Source organism: Gadus chalcogrammus, chromosome 3 (genome assembly GCF_026213295.1).
Source record: "Gadus chalcogrammus isolate NIFS_2021 chromosome 3, NIFS_Gcha_1.0, whole genome shotgun sequence".
NCBI classification, from domain to species: domain Eukaryota; kingdom Metazoa; phylum Chordata; class Actinopteri; order Gadiformes; family Gadidae; genus Gadus; species Gadus chalcogrammus.
Window position 1 is genome coordinate 23,034,158 of NC_079414.1, and position 27,637 is coordinate 23,061,794.

Consider the following 27,637-nt stretch of genomic DNA (forward strand, 5'->3'; position numbering starts at 1 on the left):
GGAGCTTTCTGAGGTTGCCGATGCCATGCGGTAACTTCTTCAGAAGGTTGTTGGACAGTATCAAGACCTTGGGAGGTACAACAACAGCCCTGGGTTACTTGGTGTTTCCTCTCTAAAAACGAGGTCCTGGAGCACACGTCTAACAACGTTGTGCTGCTCCAGCGTGTTGTGCAGTGATGGGGGCCATGGTGTGTAGTAGGGCTGTCAAAATTGCTAAAAAATGACATTCGAATATTCGTTTGGAAAAAAATCACGAATTCGAACTATTCGAATATCTGGTTGCCTATTTTACACAGTTGCCGTCAATATGTCAATAATGCGACAAAACCATGGTTCAAATTAGTGGGATATATATATATCCTATATGTAGGGCGGCGGCTTCCTGCTGGGCATTTCCTTACTTTAAAACGAGGGACATCGCGAACAGACGGAGGCTCATTCACAAAGCAGTTAGGCGCTTGTACCGCGGGAGTGTTTTTTCACATTCGAATATTATGAGGGACATCGCGAACAGACAGAGGCTCACTCACAAAGCAGATAGGCGCTTGTGTAACCGAGCGTTGGCACTTAGATATTTATATGACAAGAATGACACAAGCGTGGAAGGGAAAATAGTCTCGTTTACTTAGTACCTATCAGAAGTCACCCAGTCACAGCGTGAGAGCTGGAATACCTATATCCAAGTACGGAAACCCCGAGGGGATAAAATACATTCGCTCTTCACAATACTAGTCTGTTACACTTGTACCGCGGGAGTGTTTTTTCACATTCGAATATTATGAGGGACATCGCGAACAGACAGAGGCTCATTCGCAAAGCAGATAGAGGCGCTTGTACCGCGGGAGTGTTTTTTCACATTCGAATATTAATTTTCACGTTCGAATTCGCGTTTTTGGATGCATTTCGAACGAATATTCGAACTTCGAATATTCGTTGACAGCCCTAGTGTGTAGAGAGATGGGGCTTTGGTGTGCAGTGTTGGGGCCGTGTCGTTTTAAAAAGACTCCGGACACTGCGGTGACTGCACCTAATCACTTGAAATCGCTTAATTGTGTGAGTAGTGTTTTCCTGCACCTATTTTTCCTTTTTCCATATTTGCCATTTACAAAGAGCTGCCATCTACAAATAAAGATGTTAGGGCGCTGTAAATCAAGATTTAGCAATACTGTAGGGCCTTTATAGCCGCCCAACTGTATTCGCATAACTACCAAGACAAATAGTTGCACATCATCCATCATTTGTCAGGCATTGGAAACACATCAACATGGGAAAATACCTGGCTAGTTCCTTCAACTTCTCCCACTGCAATTTGCATCACTGCTCTACTGCCATGCCACATGCTCCAACATGTCCGTCCTTGCTTCTTCCCCATTTTCTATCTTATAATGCCCCGTCTAATGTATTCTAATCCAACTCATTATACCATCAAGCGCTATACAAATAGTGAAGCCATATATTAATAGTCTGCCCAATGCCCATAGGGGATAGTAAACGGACAAACATTTTGACACCAAAATAATTTAGACACAATTTGGTACAAATAGTTAGTGTGACTGTCGACTATCAGGACTGGATCACCCATACGAACCGGGACGTTTCAGTATCCTGACACAAGGCCTGCAGTTGCTCTGGTCTGTGCTAACCTGGAGGGCAGTCTGTCGGCCTACCAGCCTGTGATTGGTTGATACTTTGGTCTAATAACGTTTGTTTTGTCTGATTGGCCGATATCCTATGGCGTCCAATGGGGTAAGAGCATAAAGATTACCACGTAAAGATTACCAGCATATATGGTCCTTTAGGATAAGATAGTTCTTCAGTAATCCCACAAGGGACCTTACTGTACGTTCACGCCAAAAGCTGTAAAAGATGCAAATGGCTCAAAACACAACGCTGTCAAAAATATTTACAGCTCATATCGCTCTTGCACGTATGTTTACTGGGACCCACACCGGCGATATATCTACATTCCGATTGGCTGGCATTCACTTACAGCCGAAACGCAACTAGCTCATTTGCATAGAGTTGAGCTGTTTTCAACTCTCATTGACAGCTTTACAGCTTTAAAGCTATCGCTCAAGCGTTTTATCGCTCCTATCGCTTTATTGCGCATGTCTAATAGAAAGTAAATGGGCGTTTATCGCTCGAAACGCTTTATAGCTTTTGGTCTGAACTTACAGCTAGGGGAAGGACTTTCTGCTTCCACCCGGGCTCTTATTCACCACTGAACATCGAGATAAAATACCTGGATAACGTTTACATTTTGGGTCAATGTGATGCCAACGTGTGATGCTTTTCCCATAAACTCCCTAGTGTTTTCCCCATTCCCACTGCGGTATTCCTTAGGTACGGAAACGTAGGCGGGAGCATCACCTCGAGGGACGCCAGGCCACACACGTCCTCGGGGATCTTGGTCAGCTGATTGGTGGCCAGGTTCAGCTCCACCATGCTGGTCCACGTGCCAAAGTCCAGCGGCAGCGAGGTTAATTGGTTGTCCTGGGGTAGACAATAAAAATAAAGAAAAACGTTGTTTGACTGCCAGACCGTCCGCATGAAGAGAGGGTCTGTTCAGGAGGCCGGGGCGGTCGTTTCAGTTCACTGGCTCAGCCGCGAGGACGAGGCTTAGCAGACGAATGGAGAAAGTAGAGTAAACCTGACACCAAGGTGTGAACCTGCTCTAGCAGATAGACGAGGCCCGTCCCGGTACGATGCACCTTGACCTCCCCTCCCTGCAGAGTTACCAATCTAACTAGTAGAGTCATATCAGGCGATGATATGTGCATACGGCTGCCCGAGCCACGCGTTTCACAATCTTCTTTGCAATGACTTCCATCATACGCTGCAATGCATATGCGGTCAAATACATCTAGTGAAGCCATATATTAATAATGTACCTCGTCTAGGGGATAGTAAACAAGATTTAAAATGTGTATTTTATCCAACGTATGATTTAGTTACCAATGTGTAAAACTGAACTCCAACCAGTGAAACAATCATTTTGCAACCAAAATAATTTAGACACAGATTAGGTACAAAGAGTTATGTGACTGTCGACTATCAGGACTGGATTAACCCTAACACCAACCTTTACAATCACTCCCATTGTTCTCTACAATGCATTAGCTTTCAAATACATCTAGTGAAGCCAGATATTAATACAGTACCCTTAGGGGTAATAAACGGGATAAACAAGTCAACACACCAACACCGACACGCACCTTCATGTTGAGCTTGCTCAGCACTTTGGCCCTGGAGAAGATGCCGAAGGGGATCTTGTTGATTCGGTTGTGCTCCATGTTGAGGGAGTAGATGGTGGAGAACTGCGAGGGCCCGCCGACGGGGTAGGACTGGAAGCAGTTCCTGGCCAGCGTCAGACTGGTCAGCTTCACCAGGCTCGACAAGAGGCCCTGGTCGGAGAAACACAGGAGGGTGTGCAGCTATGTGATGGGGAGGCCATGGAGAAATGCAGCCGCATTCCCTCCGAGTGTGCGGCGAGCCCACGGGCCTCGCCATACCATTAGCACAGGGACAGAGGGGAGGGGGGGGGGGGCAAGGCATGCGAACAAGGAAGTGCAGTCCACTGTTTTACTCCACCGATCCACTATACAACGGATCAGTGCAGCACTTTGAGGGTGAAATTGTGCAACGCTCAAACCACTCACCTCTGGTAACACTGAGATGTTGTTGTTTTCTAGGTTAAGCTCCTCCAGCTCTCTACATTTGGCTAAGGACCGGGGGATGGCCGACAGCCGGTTGTACCTCAGCCCCAAGCGGTTTATGCTGGCCAAGTTACCTGCACCCACACAGGAGACACGCGTCCGTCAAGCCACAGTTACCACGCCAAACCGGGATTCATTTCGCTTGAACGGCGGTAATTAACCGATAGCAAGCAGGTGTGTGCGCTAGGAGTGCAGCTCATTCAAATCGTTAAAAAGGTAAACATCTGTGGAACCGAAAGGGGCTCATATCTCCAGACATAACAGAGAGGCGTGCGCTACAGACGGCAGACAGCAGACGTCTCTTAACAGACCTATGGTCTCCGGGAGGTCCAGGAGCTCGTTGTGCTGTAGGTCCAGGTTGGTGATTTGTGTGCAGTTGCCTATCTCCTTCGGCAGGTGCTCCAGCTGGTTGTGAGCCACGTCCAGGGTGACGAGGCTGCACAACTCCCCTGGAAAAGAAGACGCATGTCCACACAGAGTGCTTCAGTCAAGGGGGCGTCAATGACGACCTCAAACCCACAACGCAATCCTTAATAGCAGCAGCACTTCTGGAAGAAGTTTTAGCGGTGCCACAGCTGAGACATTCCCCCAGGCCACAACCACACGATCATTATTGATTAGTCAAATGTGGGTTTAAACTTTCATGCTAAGAACATGGAATAATTCAACAGCTGCAGTTTTATCAAAGGGTTATACACAGTGATCATATCACCATGGCGACTTTACTTTATCAGCCATCTTACTTCCAATGAATCAACATGTTGATGTGAGCTTGTTGTGGCTAGCCTTCCTGGCCCCGTCCCGTCTTCATTCCCCACCCATGCCCCGGGACTCACCTATCTCCGCCGGCAGCTGCTTGATCTTGTTCTCCCGGATGCTGAGCATGGTGAGCTTGGAGAGGTGGTGGATGTCCTTCTCCACCGCCGTGATGCGGTTGAAGCGCAGGTAGAGCGTGGTCAGCGACGTCACCCGGTACACCACGGCCGGGATCTCCCGCAGCTTGTTGTGCCGCAGGTCCAGCATGCGGAGCTTCTTCAGGGAGTCCAGCGAGTCCGGCAGGCTGGTCAGGGAGTTCTCGCTCAGCGCCAGCGTCACCAGGCCCGCCAGGCAGCCCACCTCGGCGGGCAGGCTCTGCAGCTTGTTGCTGTACAGGTAGAGTTCGCACACCTGCGTCAGCTCCTTGATGGACGTGGGCAGCATCTGGATGGAGCGCTTGGACAGGTCCAGGCGCATAGAGTTCTCCTCTCGGCACTTGTTGAGCTCTTTGATCACCTCGGCGTTGCTCGACTTCTTGCGGGTGCCCGGTGCCGGGTTGGCCCGCTTTATCGTGTTGTCCACCGAGAAGGCGACGGCCGGTGGCGCGCCGCCGCTGTCCTTCTTTCCTTCTTTGGCGTCCTTCCCTTTGGTCTTGGCCTCTTTGCCGCCATCCTTACCGAAACCGGCCAGGGCCTTGGCTTCCTTTTCCCTTTCCTTCCCCGTAGGACCGGCCTTGGGGTCCTTCTCCTTAGAGTCCTTCTCTTTGCCTAAAGTACTACTCATGTCGACGTTACTAGGCCCCCGCAGAGTCCTTCATGGGAGTCTCTCTCGGAAGGTTGCTTATTCAGGGAGGGAGGGGGGGGGGGGGAAAGGGGGGTGCGGATAAGAGCCGGTGGTTGGGAGGGGGTTTTAAAATGGCAGGTGTTTATACATACCTTTGCGGCCTCAGAGAATGACGGGCACCCTCCATAGAAAGGTTGAGTAATCCGAAAAACATTCCCTTGTTTTGGATCGGGAATTATTCGTTAAAAAAGTAGTAATGAGAAGAAAAACAAAAATGTATATGACGTATCTGGACTGTGGTGGCACCCACGGGCCACATGCTTGTTTAAACCATGCAAAATCCCTTTGGCAGCAGTAGCAATGAGTTTAGGTCATGAGGGTCATCCCAGTCCACAATCTTCAGAGCTTTGCTGCAAACACAAGAAAATACATTTAATCTCCAAACTCTGGATTCACAACAACGCATTTAAAATTGGATTTAAAAATAACAACAGGCAGGCAAAATTCTACAAGAACCAGGATTAGACCTGCATAATGGTGGGTTTACAGAAAACACATAAAAACAGGTTTGGCCGATTATTAGTGCCTGACAAAATGTAGAATTGTGCCAGAGAAAGTTCAAGCGGCCAAGGTTCGCCTCGCTAGTAAAACAAGCCCTGTTGGTTGTTGACACTACAGGTTTTCCACAGCCTCACCTAAAGCTGCAAGAAGGAATTTGGCCTACCCCTCTGTCCAAACCCTAGCACAACAGATTTCGGCTCATAGTACTCCACAGTAAAGGGGGAATCAGTCTTTTTTTCCTCCAGCTTAGCATTTATTACAGTTTTTACCTCTGTATTCAGTGTCCAGTGCTATAACGAGCAAAGCTGTGGAAAACAAAAGTGGCAGCATCAGAGCTCAGTGAAAAGGTTAGGACTGCTGAGAGTAATCTTTAGAAGCAGCCTTCAAAGCAGGGACTCCCTACGTCCACAAGACCTTTCGGGTACAAAAAGGGGGTCGATGGGAGATTCCGTTAAATGACAGCGTAGTGGATAGTGTTAAAAAAAAAACTGGTTTCTGGTGACTTATAGAAAGGTAACAAACTCAGCAATGAAAGCACGAGGAGGACTTGAGTACAACCAGGCTAGGCTATCTAAAACAAACTATGCAGGACATTACCTTTAAAGGCTCTACTCTACGGCCTTCCTCTTCAACAATATCTGAAAGATAGTAAACCATCTCTAAAGGATGAATTGCACCAAAATGCATCTGTTGATTCAAGCTTCTTCACAACTATTAAGGAGAGCACAAAAGCTTTACGTCACAAGAGGCAGGCCAAGCAGGCAGAAACATCCCCATCCTACCCTGGCATCCACATTTTTCCTCCACACAATCACTCTATGCACTGACTTGCTTGTTGTAAATAGAGAATCTGCGAGAGATTAACAAGATCTGCTCAACAGCCATCTTTAAAACAGCCCACCTTCGGGCTCACACTCAACCCACAAGTTATATTTACCCGCTACCAAGTGTGGGCCAAGGCGGAAAATCAATGACAACACAAGTGATCTACACTATGAAAAAGCACAACATTGTTAAGGGGTTTCAGGGCATTGGGTCAAGCAACCAAGCATTCGTAGTTCTGTCGTTTGGAGGTAATGGCTTGAATATTCATTTTGCCTGTTGCACATTATGCATAAATCATGCATGTCAAACATGTTATGTTGTACATGCATGTTGGATAATAAAAGAACTTAAGGCCAAGTCAATCCATAGTAGTGAACATTTAACCTAAGACGATTGCATTTGAGATCATATTATGGCATAGTTATGTAATTACAGTGTTGTAGATTATTGTACCGTATATACTGCTAGAGGTTTGTCAAGACAAATTTTCAGTATAATAGTGCTTCAGAAGGTAAACAAAGTAAAGGTATCTCATATCGCAAGTTACCATATATTTATTTACGGGATAACAGTATTGAAGTATAGGAAGGTTTTCGAATATAACAGGGTTTAGGGTTGAGGATTTCTGTCCAACATGGGAAAACTAGACAACTTTGGTTCGGTATCACACCAAAGGATAAGGATAGGGATAGGTCATTTCTGTAATAGAATCAGGTGATAACTAGACAACCATAGCTACTAGCTAGGTACCACCCCACACAATAATCACAGGTCATGTCTTTAATATAAACATGGGCTAACTAGTAAATAAACAACTTCAGCTATGCAACACCCCTCACGATATGGACAGCTCATGTATGTATTAGACATGGAGTTAATCTTTACTATGTCCAGGTACCACCTCCATGATCAGGACATGTCATGTATGTTATAGACATGGAGTAACTCTTTACTTTGTCCAGGTAACACAAAACATGATAAGGATAGGTACTGTATGTAATAGACATGGAGTAACACTTTACTTTGTCCAGGTAACACCAAACATGATAAAGGATAGTTCATTTTTACATGGTGTAACTCTTTACTTTATCCAGGTAACACCAAATATTATCAGGACAGGTCATGCCTGGGTCAAACCAGCGAAAGGGATTATCGACACACGGTGCCAGTTCTGAGAAGTCCGGTCACCGACTGAGATTAGCTGATTTTGCGTAACACAGATTTGGACAGACAAGAGCAGAACATCAACAGTGTGGCTAGTGCAAATAATGTGCCAACGACGCCTACAACACAACCGATACTGCCAGTTGTCAGTAACGGTTACGTTAGCTGCCCGGGTGTTGAGCCCCAGTAGCTTCGCTTGTCCTGAAACCACATTTTTAGGGGTTGTCTACATGTAACAGCAAGTTCTCAAATTGAGTTGTTAAATTACAATTACTAAACCAAATATGGTTCACATATAAGGTTGTCTTAAACGGGAGATTACACAGCGATATAGAGCGACGTCCGCTCCAGAGCCAAACGCCAGAAATGCTATGTGGCTACAACCGCTAACGTTTGCCTTTGCTAACAAGTTAGCCCCAATAGCTAAATACGTTTTCAGAGAATTATTCATCTCACGGGGTTGGGGGAACGCGGCGTAACGACTCGGTTCCGAGTGGAAACGGTGGAATAACACCAATGACACCACGCTTTGCCTTGTATTTGATCACCGTGGAGGGCCGTGGGCTTCTCCGGGGAGCACACATACACCAGTGACAGAGCAACGAGCCCTCCTCGGCCGGCGGGCGGGCAGAGCGCAGTGTGGAGGGGCAGCAGGCCCGAGCGGAGCAGCTGTCAGACGTGGAGCCCCGTCCCGACCACGGGCGGCTCGGGACCGGGCGGGGGGACGCGCTCCTGCCGCAGCCCGTCGTGCGTAATACCGAGCACGTCGTCGGTTCGCTGTTTTATTTACCAGAAGGACGACCGCTGTTGTTGTGATTATTCTCTTGATCTAACGAGAGGGATCACCGTTATCCCTTTTTTTCTACACAGTGGCACGGCGATGTAAGCGCCATCTCTCCCGTTTCCTTCCGTCTTCCGTGGCCGAATAAGAGTGGAGGAAAAAGAAAACATTGTGAAAACAGCGGCCATTCCAAAACTGAACAAAAGAGTGCGTTCTCACGCCGTCAGAATGCACCGTCGGCTCCCGCACCGGGTGATAAGGTGGATGAATGTCGTGTCCATAACCTGCTGAATTAAAACAGAGCTCGACGCGGAGGGGAAACACTCGATGGTATCTATAAATGTAATGTTTTACCTTCAGAGGTGTGACTCCGCCATCCTTGCTTCCTCCTTTTTCCTACACTGCCGCGGCTCCTGTACCCTCCCCTACCATCAGATTGCGTCACTCGCACGCCTAACCAATGTATCACGAGACCTTCTGCAATTGGGATTTTGTTTGACAATTTTACATTTAATGTATAATATTCATGCACGCAATATGGGTGTCAACATTGAAACACTAGGAAACGGTAGCTATAAACCCAAATCCCAAACCATAACTCACGCGTTATCATCACATTTGTTATCAATGTGTAATTTGGGGCTGTTTTCCTACAGAAAATAGACTCACTGAATTTCTCACATTTGGAATCAATGTGTGAATTGGGCTGTTTTCCCTAAAGAAAATAAACTCATAATGTTTCTGTAGTCTATGCTTTCTTGTTCAGGGTTTCTGATTCTTACCTGGTCCTGGAGTTAGTGCTGTATCTTCCCTTTCACTATATGTGTTTTGCAGGTACATCAGTTTCAGTTACCTTACAGACCCACTATTTTTTGTTATAGTTGTTTGATACTGAAGCCCCATATACCAACTCTTAAACTACTGTGCCAGTACGTAGGCCTATGTGCAGGTTGCTTTATATGCGTATCTTAAAGCCAAGGCACAGGTGACCCTCCTGTGTCTTATAAACTGGACCTCTACAATTATCACCGTTACCTATTTGTATTTCGAACAACAAAGTCGACTGATTTGGTGCCTTTTTATGATAGAGCGGAGTGGAGGCCCTGAAATTAAATATCAAGCAATCCCATACGAAAAATTAAAACCCTTTTCTTTTTTTTCAATCATCAACTATTTTAGGTTTTTACCATATTTAACAATTTCTACGAAAAGGGTCTCGAAAAGCCCTAATGAATTCCGTGTATCATCATCTATCGCCTGTAGATGGCAGTACAGCCAAACTCAACCTTTCAGATCTCCTCCCAGAAGAAGGAAGAGATTGACGGAAGTGTTGGCTTGACAACCTTGACAACGCTTTATATTTGCTAAACAGGTAAGATAACATATTGTATTCGTAGTTAAAATGTTAAATAATAGTACCGTTTTTAGTATTTTTTTAGTGAACGCAGTCATTTTTCCACAGTTGTATACACAAGCAATCGCAGTGATCCAGAATGAACACATTGGGTGCATCGTTTTATCTTTTCGCTCAGCATTAAAAGGACTAAAAGCGATGCGTTCTCTTGTGATGATATTCATTCGTCATATCGACTTTCAGCAGTACGGGAGACAACATGCCTGAAGTCAAGTCCATATTCAGAGAGGTTTTACCTAAACAAGGTAAGTAGCAGTAATAATAGCCAACATATGTGGACTGTGTCAACATCTCTTACTATTGTAGTAGTCTGCCTGTAGGCCTAAATTACAGTTAAATAAACAAGTAATATTGGAATTACCAATGGACGATCTGCAGCAAATAAAATGGGGATTGAGCGGAAGGTAATTGGTTCAAAGCCGGCGGCGTGCAACTTACCTGTAGCGGCGCCTGGTCCATGCATTTACAATTCAGCGTTAAGTCGCTCTAGTTAGAAATGGCTCCTTGATAACTGAATGGGATATAAAACCAACTCTGCGAATCTAGCCTATGTTTTTGGCCTAATCCAAATAAATAGAAAGTTGAACAGAGACCCTAATATTAAACCCTGTCTTTTATGGTCAAATACGATGTCAATGTGTTGATATACAACAATATTATTTCGCTCAACAGGGCAGCTTGCCATGGAAGACGTTCCTACCTTGGTGCTCTGCAAGCCCAAGCTGCTCCCTCTCAAGTCGGTCACGCTGGAGAAACTGGAAAAGATGCAGATGGAGGCTCAAGAAGCCATCAAGCAGCAGGAATTGGCATCCAGGCAGACCCAGTAGACCCCTACTACCTTGAACTGTAGCGAATGAAAGGTGGATGGCAAAACCTGCTAGGCTATTTTTAGTGGATTGTACCCGACTATAATTAGTGACCTTATTACACGAAGCTTACCAAGGACCCTGCATCTAAGCTATTACAGGAAAACGAGTCTTTACTCTAATTAGTTATTTAATGATTGCTTGCTTGACTCATGTTTTGCTTGTTATTTTGATGCAAGACACTATTATAAATATGTCACGTTTGTACGTTTTCTGTATGTTTGTATCTGTATGGTGGTGCACATGAGTAAAGCATAAATATTATTATTTGTTTTACTTGTTATTTGTCTTTGGCTCTTTTGTAGGTGTACAGAAATGGTCAAAGACATTGATTATGTTATCAATTTATTGAACAAATAAGAAGCCGGACTTGACTTGGTAAAACTCACACCAGTATTCCCCAAATATAAAAATAGACACTCTGGACACTTTTTTTTGGATTCTTCCCAACTAACCTTTTTTCCTATAGACCGTGCTCGTTTATAACGTTGTTGCTTTGAAACTGGCGTTGTCGGATTTAAGGAGTAGAGGGAAAATGATAAAGCAAGCGTTGCAACGAAGCAGCAGCCAGTAGAGGGCGGTATTGCTTTAAAGAAATAAGCCCCCACACACACACACACAGACACAATCACCCTATACAGCTCTTTAAACAAACAGGAATTTCTGTACAAACAATGCTTTTAGAAAATGAGTGGGAGTGAAATCAATGCTTTACAAAACGACATGGAATGACATGATCTCCGGTGTGGCACTTTAAGTGTTAGCTTACATATTAGGTATATAATTATATTGAAAACGTGTAGGAAAAGTTCTTAAAAAGGTCTTCAGCTTCAATAGAAAGTGCCTTTTATTTTGACCCTCACCTCCATTTTTCAGAAATAACACTTAACAGTAGTCCACGTTTTTCTAACCAACCATTATGACAAAATATGTTTTAAGAGATCGGTAGCTTTTATCTGCTCTTTTTCTGCGGGGGAAATCTGGCACAAAACCGTCTCTTTAAAAGCTCTCAAGCTTCAGGCATCCTCCATCTCCCTCGCTCACAAATCTCTTACGGCCCCTGAAGGAAAACAGACGAAAACAATCTTCAGTTGATATGCCTTAAAGCTAGTAAAGGTCATTTATTTTAGAAGCTTTTTTTGTCACTTGTTAAATTGTCAGCAATCAAAAACTCAATGCACTCACAAAAAAAATGTAATGCAAATCCCGTATCTGTGGCAGGGCTGCATAAGCCGGTTCAATCATTTTATTCGGCCTGAATGAAATGATTGGATGGGCAGGACCGGAGTTGTCCCCAAGCTAGGCAAACCTGATGCTAAAGCTAGCGAGCTAGTCACGTGTTTTGGGGGAGTGGCTCTGGAGGCAGACCTAAAGTGAGGGGGTGGGATTTTTTTTTTCGGTTGGATAAATCGAGTTTACACCGGCCTACCCTAGATTCAAGCAGATGATTGAATTATTCTGATGCAATGTTTAGACTGCCCTCATATGGTTTTACCAGTGAATACAGGTAATGGGTACTTACCGACAGGGGCAAATGTCCCTCAGGTTTTTATCGATGACACCTGCACTGAAACTCTTGTCAACAAACAGCTCCAGGATGAAGTACGCCCTGGGCACGTCTATGTTGATTTCGGCAATGTCCATGTAAACTCTTTCATAACCCTATGAGGATCAAATTCATGTCAAATCAATGTATCCTGCACAACAAGATGGAGGCAGGCAGATGGCCATTCTCAGCAGTAGTTAACTTTGCGATTCACAAAGTGGCCACTGGGTGGCGCCTTACCCTTCTCATTTGGTCCACTGTTATGACCGTGGAAACCCAAAGACGTTTCAGCAACAGCAGAACCATTTTGAACGTCTTCTCTCCTTTGGACTCCAGGACCATGACTAGAGCCTTTTAAAATTCGGAGTAGCAATATTAATTGGTTTCATCATCCACCATGATTGCAAGCAGGTTTCATTTCGTGTAACCTAGTATCTATCTAGGTCATTCGTCTACAAGTGTGCATGGCTTTGTGCACCGCTTGGTATTTTACCTCGTAGACAAACTCATGGTGGAAGTGTGGCACCTCCAGCTCTCTCAGGCATCTCTCTGCCTCCTTGCCGTCCCCAGATAAGAGATACTCCTTCAGCAGCAGATTCATCTGATAACACAGAACCACCAGGATGAAAATGATAACTCCTACTTACACATTTAAATTGTACATCAGTGTGTCATTTGCATACATCCAGTACATTCATTCAAACCCTTTCTTCCAAATTGTTGTTATTTCTCCAACAATGAATGGCAAGGACAATCTTTCAGTAAAGTAAACAAATAGATAGATATACCTTAATATAGGCATGATTGATTCTCCATAAAGTATATGCGAGGGTAAGTGAAGAGTTTTGGCCTAAAATCTTCAAAAAAAAAGCCTTTGGTGGCTGAGAACTCGAGGAGGGACGACGTGCTGGTCCCCATGGTTACGGCCCAAGGCAACGTTGGGATTCTGTTTTCTTTATCAGTTTATACGAGTTGCATTACCGTTAACACCAGTATTCCTATGCAGGATACCATTCAATTATGAATGGTGACAAACTAGTATAGATTAACTTGTTTACCACAAACACTTTTTTTGTTTGGCTTCACATTTGTTACAACAACAAACGATTTTCTAATGCCTTAAAATCCGCTTGACTGCCACGTGCTGTAAGGGAGTACGTTGACCTAGGACCTTACCTCTTTGACGAGCTCTGTGACGGCTCTCTGGCCCCCGCCCGAGCCCCACAGGTTGTCTATGCGCAGACCCCCCATGCTCATCCTCAGCAGCACCGCGGCACGGTCCAGTGCGGCCCTGGAGAACGGGAGACGACACCTCAGTGAGTTAGTGACCCTTGTCCCTCGTCTACTTGGGACCAGTTATACAGGTTCATTCTTCGTTAAAAATCGGCCTTTGTAAACAACACTGGAGCTAAGTAGTAAGAAGAGTATAAAGCCAAATCCGGCCTTTGTTACCGCAAGTAAATGACACACTTTACATCGCCGTACACATGTTTCAATCTGATTAACGTTATCTTGAATCTAGAAGAATGGATCAATACAATGTGAACTGTTTGATTATATCCTTTTATATTGCCCAGTCCTAATCTCTTGCGGCACAGGGCTGAGAACGTCAGGGCGTACTCTGGGCCTCCCATCATTAATTTAACCGTTACCATGGTCCCCTCCCAAAACCAAAATCTGATAAGGTCAACTGAAAGAATACGACTTGTACACAGACAGAGACATCGACAACACACCTTGCATGTTCACAGTCGACTTTGCCTTTGTAGCCCTCGATGTAACTCTTGGACAGAATCTGATCTTTCACAGCACGAGCAATAAACTGGCCAACCATCTGTAAAACAAAACACACATCAAAAAATGTATGTTTTAGAAACAATCAAACACAATCCCACCAGCAACAACTTGACGAGCAGAGCCATTTCAGGACGCGGTTCTGCCTGTTCTGGTTTCTCATGAACCTTCATGTCACATGAATCTCTGAGCCATCTGAGCAGTGTGAAGAGAACCCCTGCAGCTTGTGTTTCAGGTAATCAGAAAGGGAATGTGCAAAGGTAGCCAATGGGTTTTATTGCATGGTTTCATTAAGCACAAAAAACCTGAGCCCATCTGGGGGCTCATGTGAAACATTGCGTGAAAGGTAACTCTTGTTGGTTGTCTTAAATGAACTGCGATGGAAACCAGTGCACGCATGCCTTTGCAAAAGGCCAGCAGTTGTGAACTGCAGGATAGAAAATCGAGGGGCCACCGTAGCATCACGCGTTCATGTTTACAGTTGCGTTCATGCATGGGTGCACGATTTGTTTTCATAGGGAAACAAAAAAGCGCATGATTCGCTTTTTCTCGGCAGGAGAAAGGCTGCGCTTGGCCTTATCCATGATCCTACAAAAAACAAGGGGGAAGCTTCTTCTCTTCTGACCTATGGTGGCAACTCAGCTGCTGTGCACTGCACAAACACGCATAAGAGAGAGAGAGAGAGAGAGAGAGAGAGAGAGAGAGAGAGAGAGAGAGAGAGAGAGAGAGAGGTGTGTTTGCGTATGTGAAATAAGGGCACGAGCAGCGGAACAGCGAGAGAAAGTGAGATGGTGTGAAAGAAGGGGTGGGGACAGAGTAGGGCTGAGTAACCCCGTTCAGCCTCATACGCTGAGCTGGCGTTTTTGCAGACAATGGCAAGAGATCTCATGTCTGTGCCGGCTGAAAGGAAAGAGCTGAAATACACACATAGGGAGCTCTGCCACACACACACACACACACACACACACACACACACACACACACACACACACACACACACACACACACACACACACACACACACACACACACACACACACACACACACACACACACACACACACACACACCCCGTCCCTCCTCTGGGCTAAACCACAGGCTTGGTGTGTGGGCTCACATGGGCCCGTGACTCAAGCGCAACCAAGATGCTGTTTAAAACCACCTTTCTTTGATTCTGCACCATGTTCAAAGACGAAATGGAGGTTTATCATACAAGCCCTACTTTGGGACACCGAAAAAATATTTTTCAAAGTAAATGCGTTTATCCAAACACGCGGCCTGTTGAGTTTGACGAGTGGCAATGTGATTTCAGTAAAGACATCACTTATTTTCTGTGAAAATGCTTTCTCCTTTCTCCCTCCCTTTCAACATAAGCTGTTCTTTGAAATGAAAATAATCGTCACCCAATTTGAGAATACATTTCCAGCCCATCCATAACCCCATTTGCTGCTGCTCTAAAAAAAACTAAAAAAAACACAATGCTAGTCATTAACGGCAACACTAGTCGTCGTCCGTCCCCCCCTCCCTGCTACGACAAAGCCCCTCACCTGGGGGGCTCCGGGGGTGTCCAGCACCAGCTCCGGCAGCTCGGACAGCAGTTTGTCGAAGGCGTTCTCCACGTCGCCGCAGGTCAGCACGGGCCCACACAGGTCCGCCAGCAGCCTGGAGGTGAGCTCCCGGTGGCTGGCCTTAGCCTCCAGGGCCAGCGACACTGCCAACATGGGCACCCCGCTCCGCATGGGACCCAGGTTGAGCTCCCCCAGCAGCTCCTGGAGATGGACGGCCATAGACAACAATACCGTCACAGAGTCCTTTTGTTTTATTATCAGGCGGGGACAGTACACTTCAATGTGTCCGGTTTATCCAAGAGGCTTATCCACGCAGGACTTGCCCAGGCAAGTCAACAACCACCTCGATAAAGTTATCAAAAACAGGATATTATTTTGTACCCATATTCCGGGCACATTGCCCAACATTTACCATTGTTCTTTAAAGGAAGTGTTGCTCTTTGACCATATTATTATGTAATACAAGATTTACTTTTGAATCATTATCTATACATTTTTGGGCATTTTGTGTTGGAGTCCTGAATACTCTTTTCCAAAGAATGGCATATTCTTCCCATTCTTTGTCACCCAAGTGGATTAGTATATTCCTCTTGATAAACCATTACATGTTCCTAGATTGAGACTACATGAACGAGTTGGAGTACAGCCGACCGTACAGTGTGTACTCAGCACCTCTCCTCGGAACTGATAGCTTTGTTTACATGAGTGCCTAATGGTTAATCAAGGGCTAGGGGGCGGTGAGAAGGAATGGGGGCAGCGAGTTCGCCTGCTGGACGGTGCAGGGTTACAGCATCAGGTGTGTGTGCGTGTGTGTGTGGGGGGGGGGGGGGGGGGGGAAACTTACCGCCACTTCATTCGTGTCTCCGTGCTCAAAGTATTCCTGCACTATCGGAGTGACGGTCTTCCCAAAGTCCCTCTCTTCCAGCGGGGGGACCACGGTTTCATACACACAGTTTTCCTGAAGTGAACGAAAGTCAAGTTTTCAAGCATGTCCTACTGGGGAGGGGGGGGGGGGGCGCTACTGTGGGGTCCTGCTATCTTCAGGCTATTCCCTCTGGAGGTCACCTGACGTAGATGCGTGTCGTCTGTGGTGTACCTGAGCTCCGTCGTAGTTGGGGTCCTTGGAATCCACCTGAACCGGTTCATAAACCTCACCGGACCGACCCCATACCCCCTTTCCTCCCGCCCCACCTGCAGACAATCAACAACAACAACAACAACAACAACATTGTCAGGGGAAGTAACAATACATGCAACAACACCAGGATGTGTCATACTACACACAAGTTGACAAGCTGTGTCAAATGTTCACATGTACTTTTAATGAGACGTGAGAACTTGAGAACTGAATGCTGGCTTGTGCGAGATGGTAATGTTACATAACACGCCCAATGAGCCAAGTAACATGCTAACTATTTTTTCCACCACGCCCCTGCCTGGAGAGAGAACTGTAAATAAGCTCAAGCATTCTGCGCCTACGTAGGTGTGTAGGTGTTGCACACAGACACCGTCAGGGCTAGGGCGATTAAAAATAAGGGATTCATGTGAAGATAAGAGATGAGCCTCAGTGCCCATCAGTAAACATTTCATCAAGTTAGAGAGAAAGGTTCAAAAACTAATTTGGCACAAACACAAGGCAGTCATCTCTTTTGGTGGCAAATGTTCAGTTGACCTTTATCTCTTATTTTTTAAGCCAAGCGCCCTTTTGGCCTCCAACCGTAAGCTCCACAGGTGAGATATCCCTTCCACAACTTGGAAAAGTACACTGTGATATAATTGCAGCCAACCTGTGGGCCAGACACCAAAGGATTGCCTTTAAGTAGGTGCGAGCTGTTCAAGGTCCCAGCACTATTTGTTTCACATGTTAAATGGTTTGCAGCTAATCTCAGTTCCAGCCGTCTTACTATGTTATGGCAGTACCTCTTGAGGTAGAAGTCACAGAGGCTGGGCCGGAAATCAACCACTGTGAGTGGGAGCGTAACGCTTTGTTTCCTGTTTAGTTTCTACCAACGCGATCTCATTTGCGCAAGTGGATGAAGCTTTATAGAAGGGATTTTGACAAGTGTATTTCTACAGTGGCTAGTCTACAAGGTGTTGATTTTGAAAGAATGACAGATATTGTTTGCAGTTTACTACTGCTGTTCGAGTTTGTTTTCGTCAATTTGGCACTTACAGATCCCCTGCATCCAGCAACATGGTCGGTCGAAATTAAGTAAGTGAAACCCAGAGCTGGTCTGCCAGCAGACTTTAGATTTGCATCTAAAGTCAGATTTTTCGAGACTGGAATACATCTCACGGCCAGCCAGCCATGCCAGGGTGGCCTCCCAGCGACACCTCACGCACCAAACCTGTTGCTTCCTGCTCGGGCTTCAAAGCAGAAGCAAATGCTAATGTGCCTAGTGACTTGTTGTTCCTTTAGACGTGCTACTTTGACTCGCACTGCTCTATCTGACACAGCCGACCAGTGTCACCAAAGCTCCCTTCCAATCTTAAAAATCGCCCTTAAAGTGCCCTAAATGTAAATCTACCAATATTCATCTGTACAAAATTATTACAAAACCATTATAAAAAATAAAAAAAGACTCATGTCTTAAGACTATATTCCGGCACCTTTCTTTGGCAGGCCTCGGCCCTTGCCAAGGCGAGACTTCCTGTCCAGCAGCTTGCTCTTGGGGCTGGTGGAGCCCACTCCTGAGCCCTTGCCGGGGTCTCCCCCATCGCTCAGAGAGTCCCCTCTCCCAGAGTCCCGCGACGAGTTCTTCCTCAGCCGCCGCTTGGCCTTGGCCTTCAGGCGGGCTTCGTGCATGCTGTTGCTGGGGGCCATCCAGTTGCCATTGATCTCGTTGTTGGCCGCGTTGATGTTGTTGCTGGAGGGCACGGCTCCTCCGTTCTCCTCTTCCCCAGACAGAAAGGAGTCGCTGAGGTCGTCAGCCTCTGTTGGATTTCAATAAAGAGAAACCCGGCTTTAGAATGAATATATGCTCATGATCTGTGCTCTCCCTCATCAAACATAACATTGTGATACTAGATAATATTTGATCTACCCAGTAGCTTAGTGACAGGAATGTAATGATGCTCAGCATAAAAAAGCTGATTGAGCACCAGAATGAAAGCACTCGTGTTGACGTTTGTAATGACTGCACAAGAAAAAAAGACCAGATAAAAACAACAACGAAACTTCCGCCCCATGGCCCAGATCAGGCGACGCCAGCAGCCTCGCTCCGTAGCGCAATGCTCAGCTGTAAGGGCATTTAAACATGGTGTACGCATCACCACAAGTACTCACCGACGGGGTTCGCGTTCAGCCAGGCCTCGCAGTCAGTTGCCATGTTTAGAAAAATAAAAATGTGTTTGGCAGAGCAACTTCGTGCGATCAGGGAATATCGGATGATACCTGAAAGGGACGAACATGAAGAAGACAATTAAAAAGGTCGATCGGTCGGTAGGTTTAAAACATTGTCAAACATAGTGCGTCACACACCGTTCCCCCTCCCCCCTCCATTCATACGGACTGTGTTGACAAACAATAGCCAGCGGGGGGTGGGGGGGATCCGCGTCTGCTGCACTGTCAACACAATCAACTGCGTCAAAAATAGGATTACATGCAACACTGTTTACAGTGTCCAAACACCCCCCGATGCACACAATGCAACGTGACCCGTCGTTATCGGGTTCGGGTTGGCTTTGCGTTTCCACGTCGAGAAAATGCAAAACAAAACAACCCTTCTGGTTTAAATCTTAAGTCCCACTCGGTCGATCTCTTATGGATCGTTTCGTGCACCGTTCTGGTGATGTGCCATGCAATACCGCAATTAGATGTCCTCTCTTTTGATTTAACTTTTTAAAAAACAATGACTGACCGTGTCTGCTGTCCAAGGGAGCTCTGAACTCTGATAGACGGCTGTTCTATAAGCGTTTTTTCTACCCAGCAACTTCTAGCACGTACATCTGTGTTTTTCTTACCTGATTGGCTGGACGGCTAGGGCTTTATAAATCAAAGGACCAATCAGAATCTAGAATGGACTTTTTCTTCCCGAGAATTCTACAAGTTGCTGCCCCCTCTCTGTTTAATAGCGGAACAGCATCTTACACGTATGGGCTTCATCTGTTCTTGAAGCAATAAACAAGGCTAATGTTATGAGTAGACTTATTTGGATACTCTTTCCATTAGAAATAGGTGGAAAACCGCCAGAAATAGGTTTAGCGAAAGGTATTTAAAATAATATTTAGAAGAAGTTTCATGAGGGTAAAGGTACGAATGGGTGATATTATTTTAATGTAAAAACAAAACAAAAAACGAATAGGGTATCAGAAGGAACATTATGTACAGAGTATAGAGTGTTTACAGAGAGAACAACTTGTCCACGACCGCCCCCTTTGTGTGCAGTTGGTTCTCTGTGTCAGCGCATGGGGGCGTTCTTGGACAATACAAGTGTCAGACTCACTGTACCTTCTCCTTTAGGCTATATACTCTAGTCTACGCAGATGTTTTTCAATCTGGAATAAGATGAGATAAAAGCAAGATATATAATTTATATCACAGTAAGTATTTGCATTGTTATTATTATTATTTATTAATCATAATATTATGTATTTTACATTACTGGTATCACGTATTTTGCATCTAAATTGAATTGCATTTAGTTTCCCAACCCGAACAACCCAAAAAAAAATATATTCATTTTTTTAATGTAAATTAGCAACCGCAATCCGTACGAACAGAAACCCACTAAATATGATAATAACATCAAGTATCTTTACTATTTAGTATTAGTGGGTCTGTCGTGGTAAGGTCGGCCAATGCAGATAAAATATATTGATATGAGAATATTTATTACATGGCCTTTGTTTTTCGTTATTTAAATATAAACTAAATAGTGGCTACAGTATCAACAAGAGAGGCCTGTCAGAATGTATGTGAATACATGATAAGACTTACTTACTACTTCTATGTTCAAACATCTCTGATATATTGTGTTTTTATTTTGTAGGCTGTGTGTCTAAAAACATAGCCTTCTGTGCATGGTAATTATGATTATGTTTGGCATTTTATTCTGAAATATAGCTCTGCTCTCTTTATTACAAACATGTCCAACAAAGATAAGCACCATCTTTAAAACATTTATTAAAGTCATTTTATTTATCCATCAGAAACATTAATATGAAAAGGTTTTCCCAGAAAAAGATCTTTGGCATTGAAGGATCAGAATTCACAGTGTATAAAACAGATAATCAAACACAAATGGTGTTCACTATCGCATCTGTTAGAAGCATTGTTCATTTCAATAAACACATGGTCCAGTTTGAGTTCCTCTTAAGGCGTTCAAATAATGACACACATTATAAACATCCTCTTGGGATTCGAGTTCAAGAGCCAACACCAAAAAAAAACCGAATTCTTTTTAAATAAATTATTTAAATAAATGAGTTATTCCAGTAAACTAAATAAAGGGACTGAAGAAATAAGAAGAGAAGGCCCATGTTTTGAACTATAATATACACATCTATGCTGCCACATTAAATTGCTTTTAACAAATGCAATAAAACCTGAGAACTGATCTCAGTTTCGTCAACTGAGTAAAACCATTTTGTATAATATAATTACAAGTCATCTTTGCCACTCACAATGTATTATCAAATTGCTAGGATCATATATTTTCAAAGATTCATCGCATTATCTCTCCATAAAAATGAAATTCATAACACCACTATTTTCACAACATGTATGATAACATTAAATAATCGCTGATCTCCCTGCAGTTTTTTTTGTCAGTATTCGATTGAAATTGTAACTATTTGGAGTTGAGCTTCAATGCCATATTACACATTTAAAATAAATTACAAAATTGCTTATAAGGCACAAAATTAAGGCACTGAATCCCTTAAAATAAATGAATCTTTTGTTATTGTAAAAGATTCACGACAAATAAGATATTCTTAAGTTTTTCCTCCCTTAAGCACTTTGTCCAGTAAATAGACCAGCAAGTTTTGCCAATATTAAACATTCCCACTTTTGAGTTTAGTCCGTCTTGTATAGCCTTTCATAGACCAAGCAGACTCTGATGCCGTGTTCCAATTGGTTGACTTAGTCATGCCCGATATAGTGCCCTATTTGTGGCGTCACTATTTTGTAGTGCTGTCCGAAATTTGAGTGTACAAATCTGGTTCCCTATATAGTGCAATACCGAATACCCATAATGCACCAGAAAAGAAGTGTGCTAAATATGCACTTATTTCACTTCTATCCCATGATGCATAGCGGTTACCATTACCATCGCATTCACTCAATTAAGATGGTCTGCACACATGCAAATACTACAACACTCGCACGCTTGTTTATGCGAACAATACACGGCACACCGATAGATTTGCAGTGCTTGGTAAGTGTCATAATCCCAGCTATACGTCATTTAAAGTGTACACTATATACGGGTAAGGTAACAAGAGAACCAATCCAAACACATTGTGAGAGTCTGATGATCAGAAAGCACAGGTGCGAGGTCACAGGTGGCTGAGGTCATTCTGAATATGGCTGCTGTGTCATTGCCCCCAGCAGACTCTCCTCTGCCAGCTCTGTCAGGTATTTCTGAGGACAGACAAAGAATGGCATTTAATTTGAAACCCAATATGTAAAAATGAATTCCCAGCTTCTCTAGAAATTACCCAAATAATAACAAAACAATAAAATGATTAGATGAATGGAAAGCGAATGTGTGTATGACATATATTCTTCAACTAAAGATATTCTAAAAGTTGATAAAATAAATTTGTCCGCTCATCTTAAAAGAAAGTTGATTAGAAGTTGATGCTCTAATTTGTATTGGAAATGCCATAGTTAATTGGGGGGCCCGAACGGAATAAACCCTATCCCCTTTGATCACAAATGTGGCTCTGGATTAGAATCTAGAGAAGAGAGGGAAGGACATCCAGCCACATTAACAATCATGGGAGAAACATACATCTGCTATACAACATGAAGGCCATAGTTCGTTAACTGCTTTCATTGCACATTATCACTAGCCTGGGAACCAGACAAATCTTCCAATTCATGTTTTATTTGCTCTGTCTCATTGTGTCAAGAGGCATTTCGGTCTGCACCCTTTTATATGCACCTCCAATATCAAAAATGAACTGCGAGGTCCCAGACTAATACGCGTCTGCGGATTGGTCTGAAAATAATGGCATGCATCGACTATCGACCTATCAGCTGTTCCATACTCGCCCTTGGTGCTGGGCATCAGCTGTCTCATGCTCACATTCTGCTGATGTGCACTAGCTCTGCAAAAGGCCAAATATGGTGACCGTGTTTATAGAAATCGTTCAATTGAATTGGGTTTGGAACATTTGTTCCATTCAATCGCCCTGTACCAATTCTACTAGTGTTGTTCTGTATTATATCTCAATTTAACTACCATATGTAACGGTCAAGCTATGTAAAGATAGAGTAGGACATTTGGAGCAACCAGACCGATTTTAGTTTGATTTTGAAAGTATGCCAGGCATGAAAAAAAAGGCCTCCCCCAAACCACATGACTAGCTTGCTAGCTTGAGCAATAGGTCCTCAGTTATACCCAACTAGTGCACGGGAAGAATATACGCAGGTAGCAATGTACGTAGGTCAGCAGACCGATAGGCAATCCAATCCAAGCTACAGACACCAGACTTCTTTCTGTTTTTGTACATCACAATTCTTTTTTCTAAAATAACCCAAGCTTTAAAGTTTCCTAGAAACACATTGGTGCTTGATGTACAAACTAGCTTAATGGTTTGTTGGACAACTTAAAAACATCAAGATGCCATTCAGGAAATGTATGACTTAACAAATATATATACATTATATACACACATATATATATATATATATATATATATATACACACATATAATATAATAACAAATTGCCCACGGACGGAGGACAGCGGTTGGCCATGTGTCCCAGCTGTTTTGCAGGATCTTTGCCTGCTGTGATTCGTTGCACTATTTGGCAGAGGATTTTTCTGATCCTGGATCCATCCACAGCTGTGCTACGGAGAAGAGCTTGCATGCAACGGTTCCGGCTGCTTAATAGTGACTTTGTAATGTACACTTTGTGTGCGTGCTTGTGAGCGACACATACATATTGGCCCAGTGTCTCTCTGAAGCAAATAGGACTAATATAAAGAGACGGAATTTAAAATAACTACTGTACTTGGCAATGCCGCCAACTTCGATTACACTTAATAAAACACGGTCATGGTGCCCTGATCCCCTGACATTAACGTTGCCAGGGTAAGGGGTTCGATTCCCGGCTGAGAATGTGTGTGCATTATCAGACATCTTGGACAAAAGCAACCACTGAAAGGCCTCCGTTTACATGTTGTTCGCCCCTCAGGGTGGGTAATTGCAGTCATTGACCACATCTTTACTTTTTGAGCTTGGCGGTTTTTCATGTTGCGCGTTACATTCACAAGTGAAGGAGCACCAATAGTGGACGACAGTATCTTCAATATTGAAGACTTCCCCACGAGTACGTTTTAAGTTAACCCCCCATTGGACGACAAGCAGGTAAAGCTGTCAGTTATATGTTTGTTATTTATTTTAAAGTGATAAGCTATGTACGGAAGGGGGACACATGTGGGGCCACATGTGAAAATCTTTTGAATGTGTGCAAATTGTGCGATTTTAGTTTGTATGAAACATACATTTATTGTCAGTTTCTATGCTGACCTCCTGGCCAGGTCTCTCTCAAATTGATTTAAATCTCAAGGAGACTTTTGCCTGGTTAAATAAAGGATCGAACGAACAGCTGGATACATATTTGTGCATTATTCTCTATTTGAACATTGTGTATTTATTTAAGGGGGAATTTAAAAGTTCTCAGTGACAAAGTGTGTTATTGGAGAGAAATGCTGAATAAATGCATTATGATTTCAAACTCAAAAATGATAGTTTGAATAATCGTGATTTCAATATTGCCCAAAGTAATCATGATTATGATTTTTTTCCATAATCGCGCAGCCCAAATATAGACATCAATAAAAGGACCCAGAGTTTCAAATGTGTTCAATGGGCGGCATGGTGTTCGTGTCCTGGAACGGGGCGTACCTGCAGGTTCCTGTAGTGCACGGTGCTGCGGCAGTGGGCCGTCTTGGCCGTCTCCTCACTGGTGTAGAAGAGGCCACACAGCTTACAGAAAAACCCGGCTCTCGGCACGATGAACTCCACCCCTGTTGGAATGCAGCCATTGGAGAGAACGAGTTTCAGAATGGAACACGTACAAACTGCCCGACAACACTACAATAATAATGTTTATTTCTCAAGTCATAACATACAAACTTAAACTAGCATAAAAAATACAAATCTAAAAAATGTTTAACGTAGGCCTACTGGTTTAAAAATAACAATATTTAAAAAAAATTAAATAAATAATAATAAAATATTAAATAAATAATAATAAAAAAATCTTTTTCAAAATAAAGGCATTTCTGGAGTGCAAACTTGTTAGGTTTTCTCAATAGTAAAACGAAATAAAATAAATAGAAAAAAAAAAAATCTCATCCTTTTGCGGTTATACAATATCGCAATTGCAATTGTGATTCGATTAATCGTGCAGCACAAAAAAATTGTCATGTTTTTCTCACTGGCAATGATTTTTTAATATCTTATTATGATGCCGTGCTCCACCGGGATTCTAATGTAAAACCATTTTAGTTACAGCATTCTTTGACGTAACGAGACGCCAGAGATTGATAATGGCTGCCATTGATTGCGCGCCTATGTATGTATGTGTGCGTAGGGGTTCAGTAGCCTGCTGTTGGCACATGACATCATAACCTCTAGGAGGTAAAACCTCACCCAGGCGACAGGGTCATGTGCTGGGCTGTCATCCTAGCCCTCACGGTAATATAAATACTCTCCGTCCACGGGCGCGGTTCACGACGTGCTCACCCAAAATAGTACCCGCCAGGAAGAAGCGAGCGAGCAACCGACACCGTGCTCATCCCTTCAGATTCCACTCAATTAAGAGTGCTAATGCAACAGGTTGTTGTATCTGTATTAGCTATTTTATCACTAGACTGAAGCCAAGAGTGAACAGGAATAGCATGGATCAGACACAAAAGGGTCATGAACAAAAGGTTCTTTGAGGTTTGAATTTTTCGCACCATTCTTTTTCTATTCTTAGAAAATTTGTAGATAAATTGTTTTTTTATCCTAATTTTACACCAATTTCTTTTGACTGGTAATGCAAAAGGTAAAAATGCAGACATGAATATTATTGCAGTACAATATGCAGCAGCAATACATTCACCTGAAATCCCAAACAATACAATCAAACAGACTCATTCTTAAAAAATAGGCGTTGTCTACGAAGGACCTTGTTTAAGCCTCGTCATTAACCGGTGCTCCACTCACCTAGAGGAATGCTGTGCTCACTGATGACCCGGTCCTGTTCTCGCGTCGGCGAGTGACCTTCGATCTCTGACCGCGTCTGATACAGGTTGTTTGTGATGTTATGGACACCTGGGAAGAAAACCCCCAAAGACATTTTAATACATACACCCACTATGGATTAGTATCGAAGCATCTAATTATCTAGAGTTGTGTCTAAGTAAGCTCTAACTAAACTCTTAGCATCACTTCATGGTTACCCATTTTAGGAGCTTCCTCTTTGTGCTGGGTTTCCTTAATATTTGTCTCGGGGGTGGGGGCCGCGTCCTGGACCATGCTGTCCTCGGATGCGCCGGCCGCCTGCTCCTGTTCCGACGGCGCGGAGCTCTCCTCCGCTCGGACCTCAGCGCGGGCCTCCTCCAGGGCCGCCTTCAGCTCCTGGCCCGGGAAGTCGTTCAGCGCGTGGAGCGGCTGCGCAGGGGCCTCCATCTGGACCGGCTCCTCCTCCTCCTCCTCCTCCGCCACCACCTCCACCTCCACCTCCGACGCCGCCCCCGTCTGGGGACGGACCTCCAGGAGCTCCTCCCTGGGGGGGAGGAGCTCCGAACCAGCGGGGGCCGCTGGTTCGGAGGGCTCAGGGCTCTTCTCTTGCTCTGGGACGTCTCGCGGTGCGGGGGGGGCGGCGGCGGCGGCGGCGGCGGCGGCGGCGGCCTGTAGCTCTCGGCCCGGGTCCTGCTGGTCCCCGGAGCAGGAGCTCCCCTCCAGCAGCTCGGGCAGGTCGGGCTCCACGATGGAGTCGTCCTCGCCGCCCACCTCGTCCACGGTCACCAGCTCCTCCATGTTGCCGGGGTACCAGCAATCGCCCTCCGTGTCCTCGCCGCTCTCCTCGCACACCTCCACCTGGGGGCAGAGCAGGAAGGGGGGGGGGGTCAACAATGTCCCAAAGCTATCTCTCACAGACAGACAGATATATAGGAGGAGAGAGAGAGAGCGAGAGTGCTAGATAGATAGAAAGATAGAGAGCTAGAGAAAGAAAGATAGATGGCTCAATTGCTAGAGAGAGCGAGAGATAGATACAGACAGACAGACACACGGATCGGTCGATAGATAGATAGCATTAGGCTCACTTGATTTTCCTTCACACATGCTGTAACCACTTTTTGGTTTGCTTCTGCTCTGCTTTGCTGAGGAGAAGACGATCTTTCCTTCAACTGGTTGCCCTAAAGCAAGAGATAAACACATGCATGTTTAACAGATCAAAAATCTACCCCACAGTACACTTGAATTGTCTAAAGGAAAACCAAACCCATTCCCACTCTATAATCAGATATTGCGGTGTGTATGCAGAATCTTTAATTCGAGCAGGAGGAATCCATAGCCCTACTGCTACTATTTCTTATTAGTAGCAGTAGTAGTAGTAGTAGTTGTATTTATTTACTTTCATAATTATTCTAGAGTTGGCTTTCCTTTAAACAACCCAACAATAAGGAATTAT

General features: G+C 44.4%; 3 protein-coding genes across 6 annotated transcripts in view; all 3 read right to left on the reverse strand.

Moving 5' to 3' along the window:
- Positions 1 to 9,021, reverse strand: part of shoc2 (SHOC2 leucine rich repeat scaffold protein) — an 11,851-nt gene extending 2,830 nt beyond the window's left edge. Inside the window, exons 1-8 of one of the 4 annotated variants that reach the window (XM_056586795.1) lie at positions 8,941 to 9,021; positions 5,408 to 5,665; positions 4,553 to 5,311; positions 4,028 to 4,165; positions 3,660 to 3,790; positions 3,216 to 3,404; positions 2,371 to 2,493; positions 1 to 67 (exon numbers count right to left, since the gene is read on the reverse strand). The exon at positions 1 to 67 is cut by the window's left edge and continues 71 nt beyond it. In XM_056586795.1, coding sequence (XP_056442770.1) covers positions 1 to 67; positions 2,371 to 2,493; positions 3,216 to 3,404; positions 3,660 to 3,790; positions 4,028 to 4,165; positions 4,553 to 5,255 — 1,351 coding nt within the window. In that variant the 5' untranslated portion in view covers positions 5,256 to 5,311; positions 5,408 to 5,665; positions 8,941 to 9,021. The other 3 variants (XM_056586797.1, XM_056586796.1, XM_056586798.1) reach the window with 3 other exon arrangements.
- A 1,746-nt stretch (positions 9,022 to 10,767) lies between these two features.
- On the reverse strand, positions 10,768 to 19,744 carry pdcd4b (programmed cell death 4b). Its single transcript, XM_056586799.1, has 12 exons — positions 19,635 to 19,744; positions 19,061 to 19,168; positions 18,385 to 18,708; positions 16,871 to 16,965; positions 16,619 to 16,732; positions 15,754 to 15,975; positions 14,149 to 14,246; positions 13,589 to 13,703; positions 12,906 to 13,013; positions 12,653 to 12,763; positions 12,389 to 12,528; positions 10,768 to 11,926 (listed from the first exon to the last, which is right to left on the reverse strand). Exons 2-12 carry the CDS (start codon positions 19,101 to 19,103, stop codon positions 11,866 to 11,868), a joined length of 1,431 nt encoding a protein of 476 aa, XP_056442774.1. The 5' UTR covers positions 19,104 to 19,168; positions 19,635 to 19,744; the 3' UTR covers positions 10,768 to 11,865.
- A 168-nt stretch (positions 19,745 to 19,912) lies between these two features.
- rbm20 (RNA binding motif protein 20) overlaps positions 19,913 to 27,637 on the reverse strand; it is a 42,768-nt gene continuing 35,043 nt past the window's right edge. The window contains exons 12-16 of the mRNA XM_056587292.1: positions 27,270 to 27,362; positions 26,403 to 27,042; positions 26,167 to 26,274; positions 24,859 to 24,980; positions 19,913 to 22,360 (exon numbers count right to left, since the gene is read on the reverse strand). Of these exons, the coding sequence (XP_056443267.1) occupies positions 22,292 to 22,360; positions 24,859 to 24,980; positions 26,167 to 26,274; positions 26,403 to 27,042; positions 27,270 to 27,362 (1,032 nt within the window). The 3' untranslated portion in view covers positions 19,913 to 22,291. The remainder of the gene's footprint in view (positions 22,361 to 24,858; positions 24,981 to 26,166; positions 26,275 to 26,402; positions 27,043 to 27,269; positions 27,363 to 27,637) is intronic.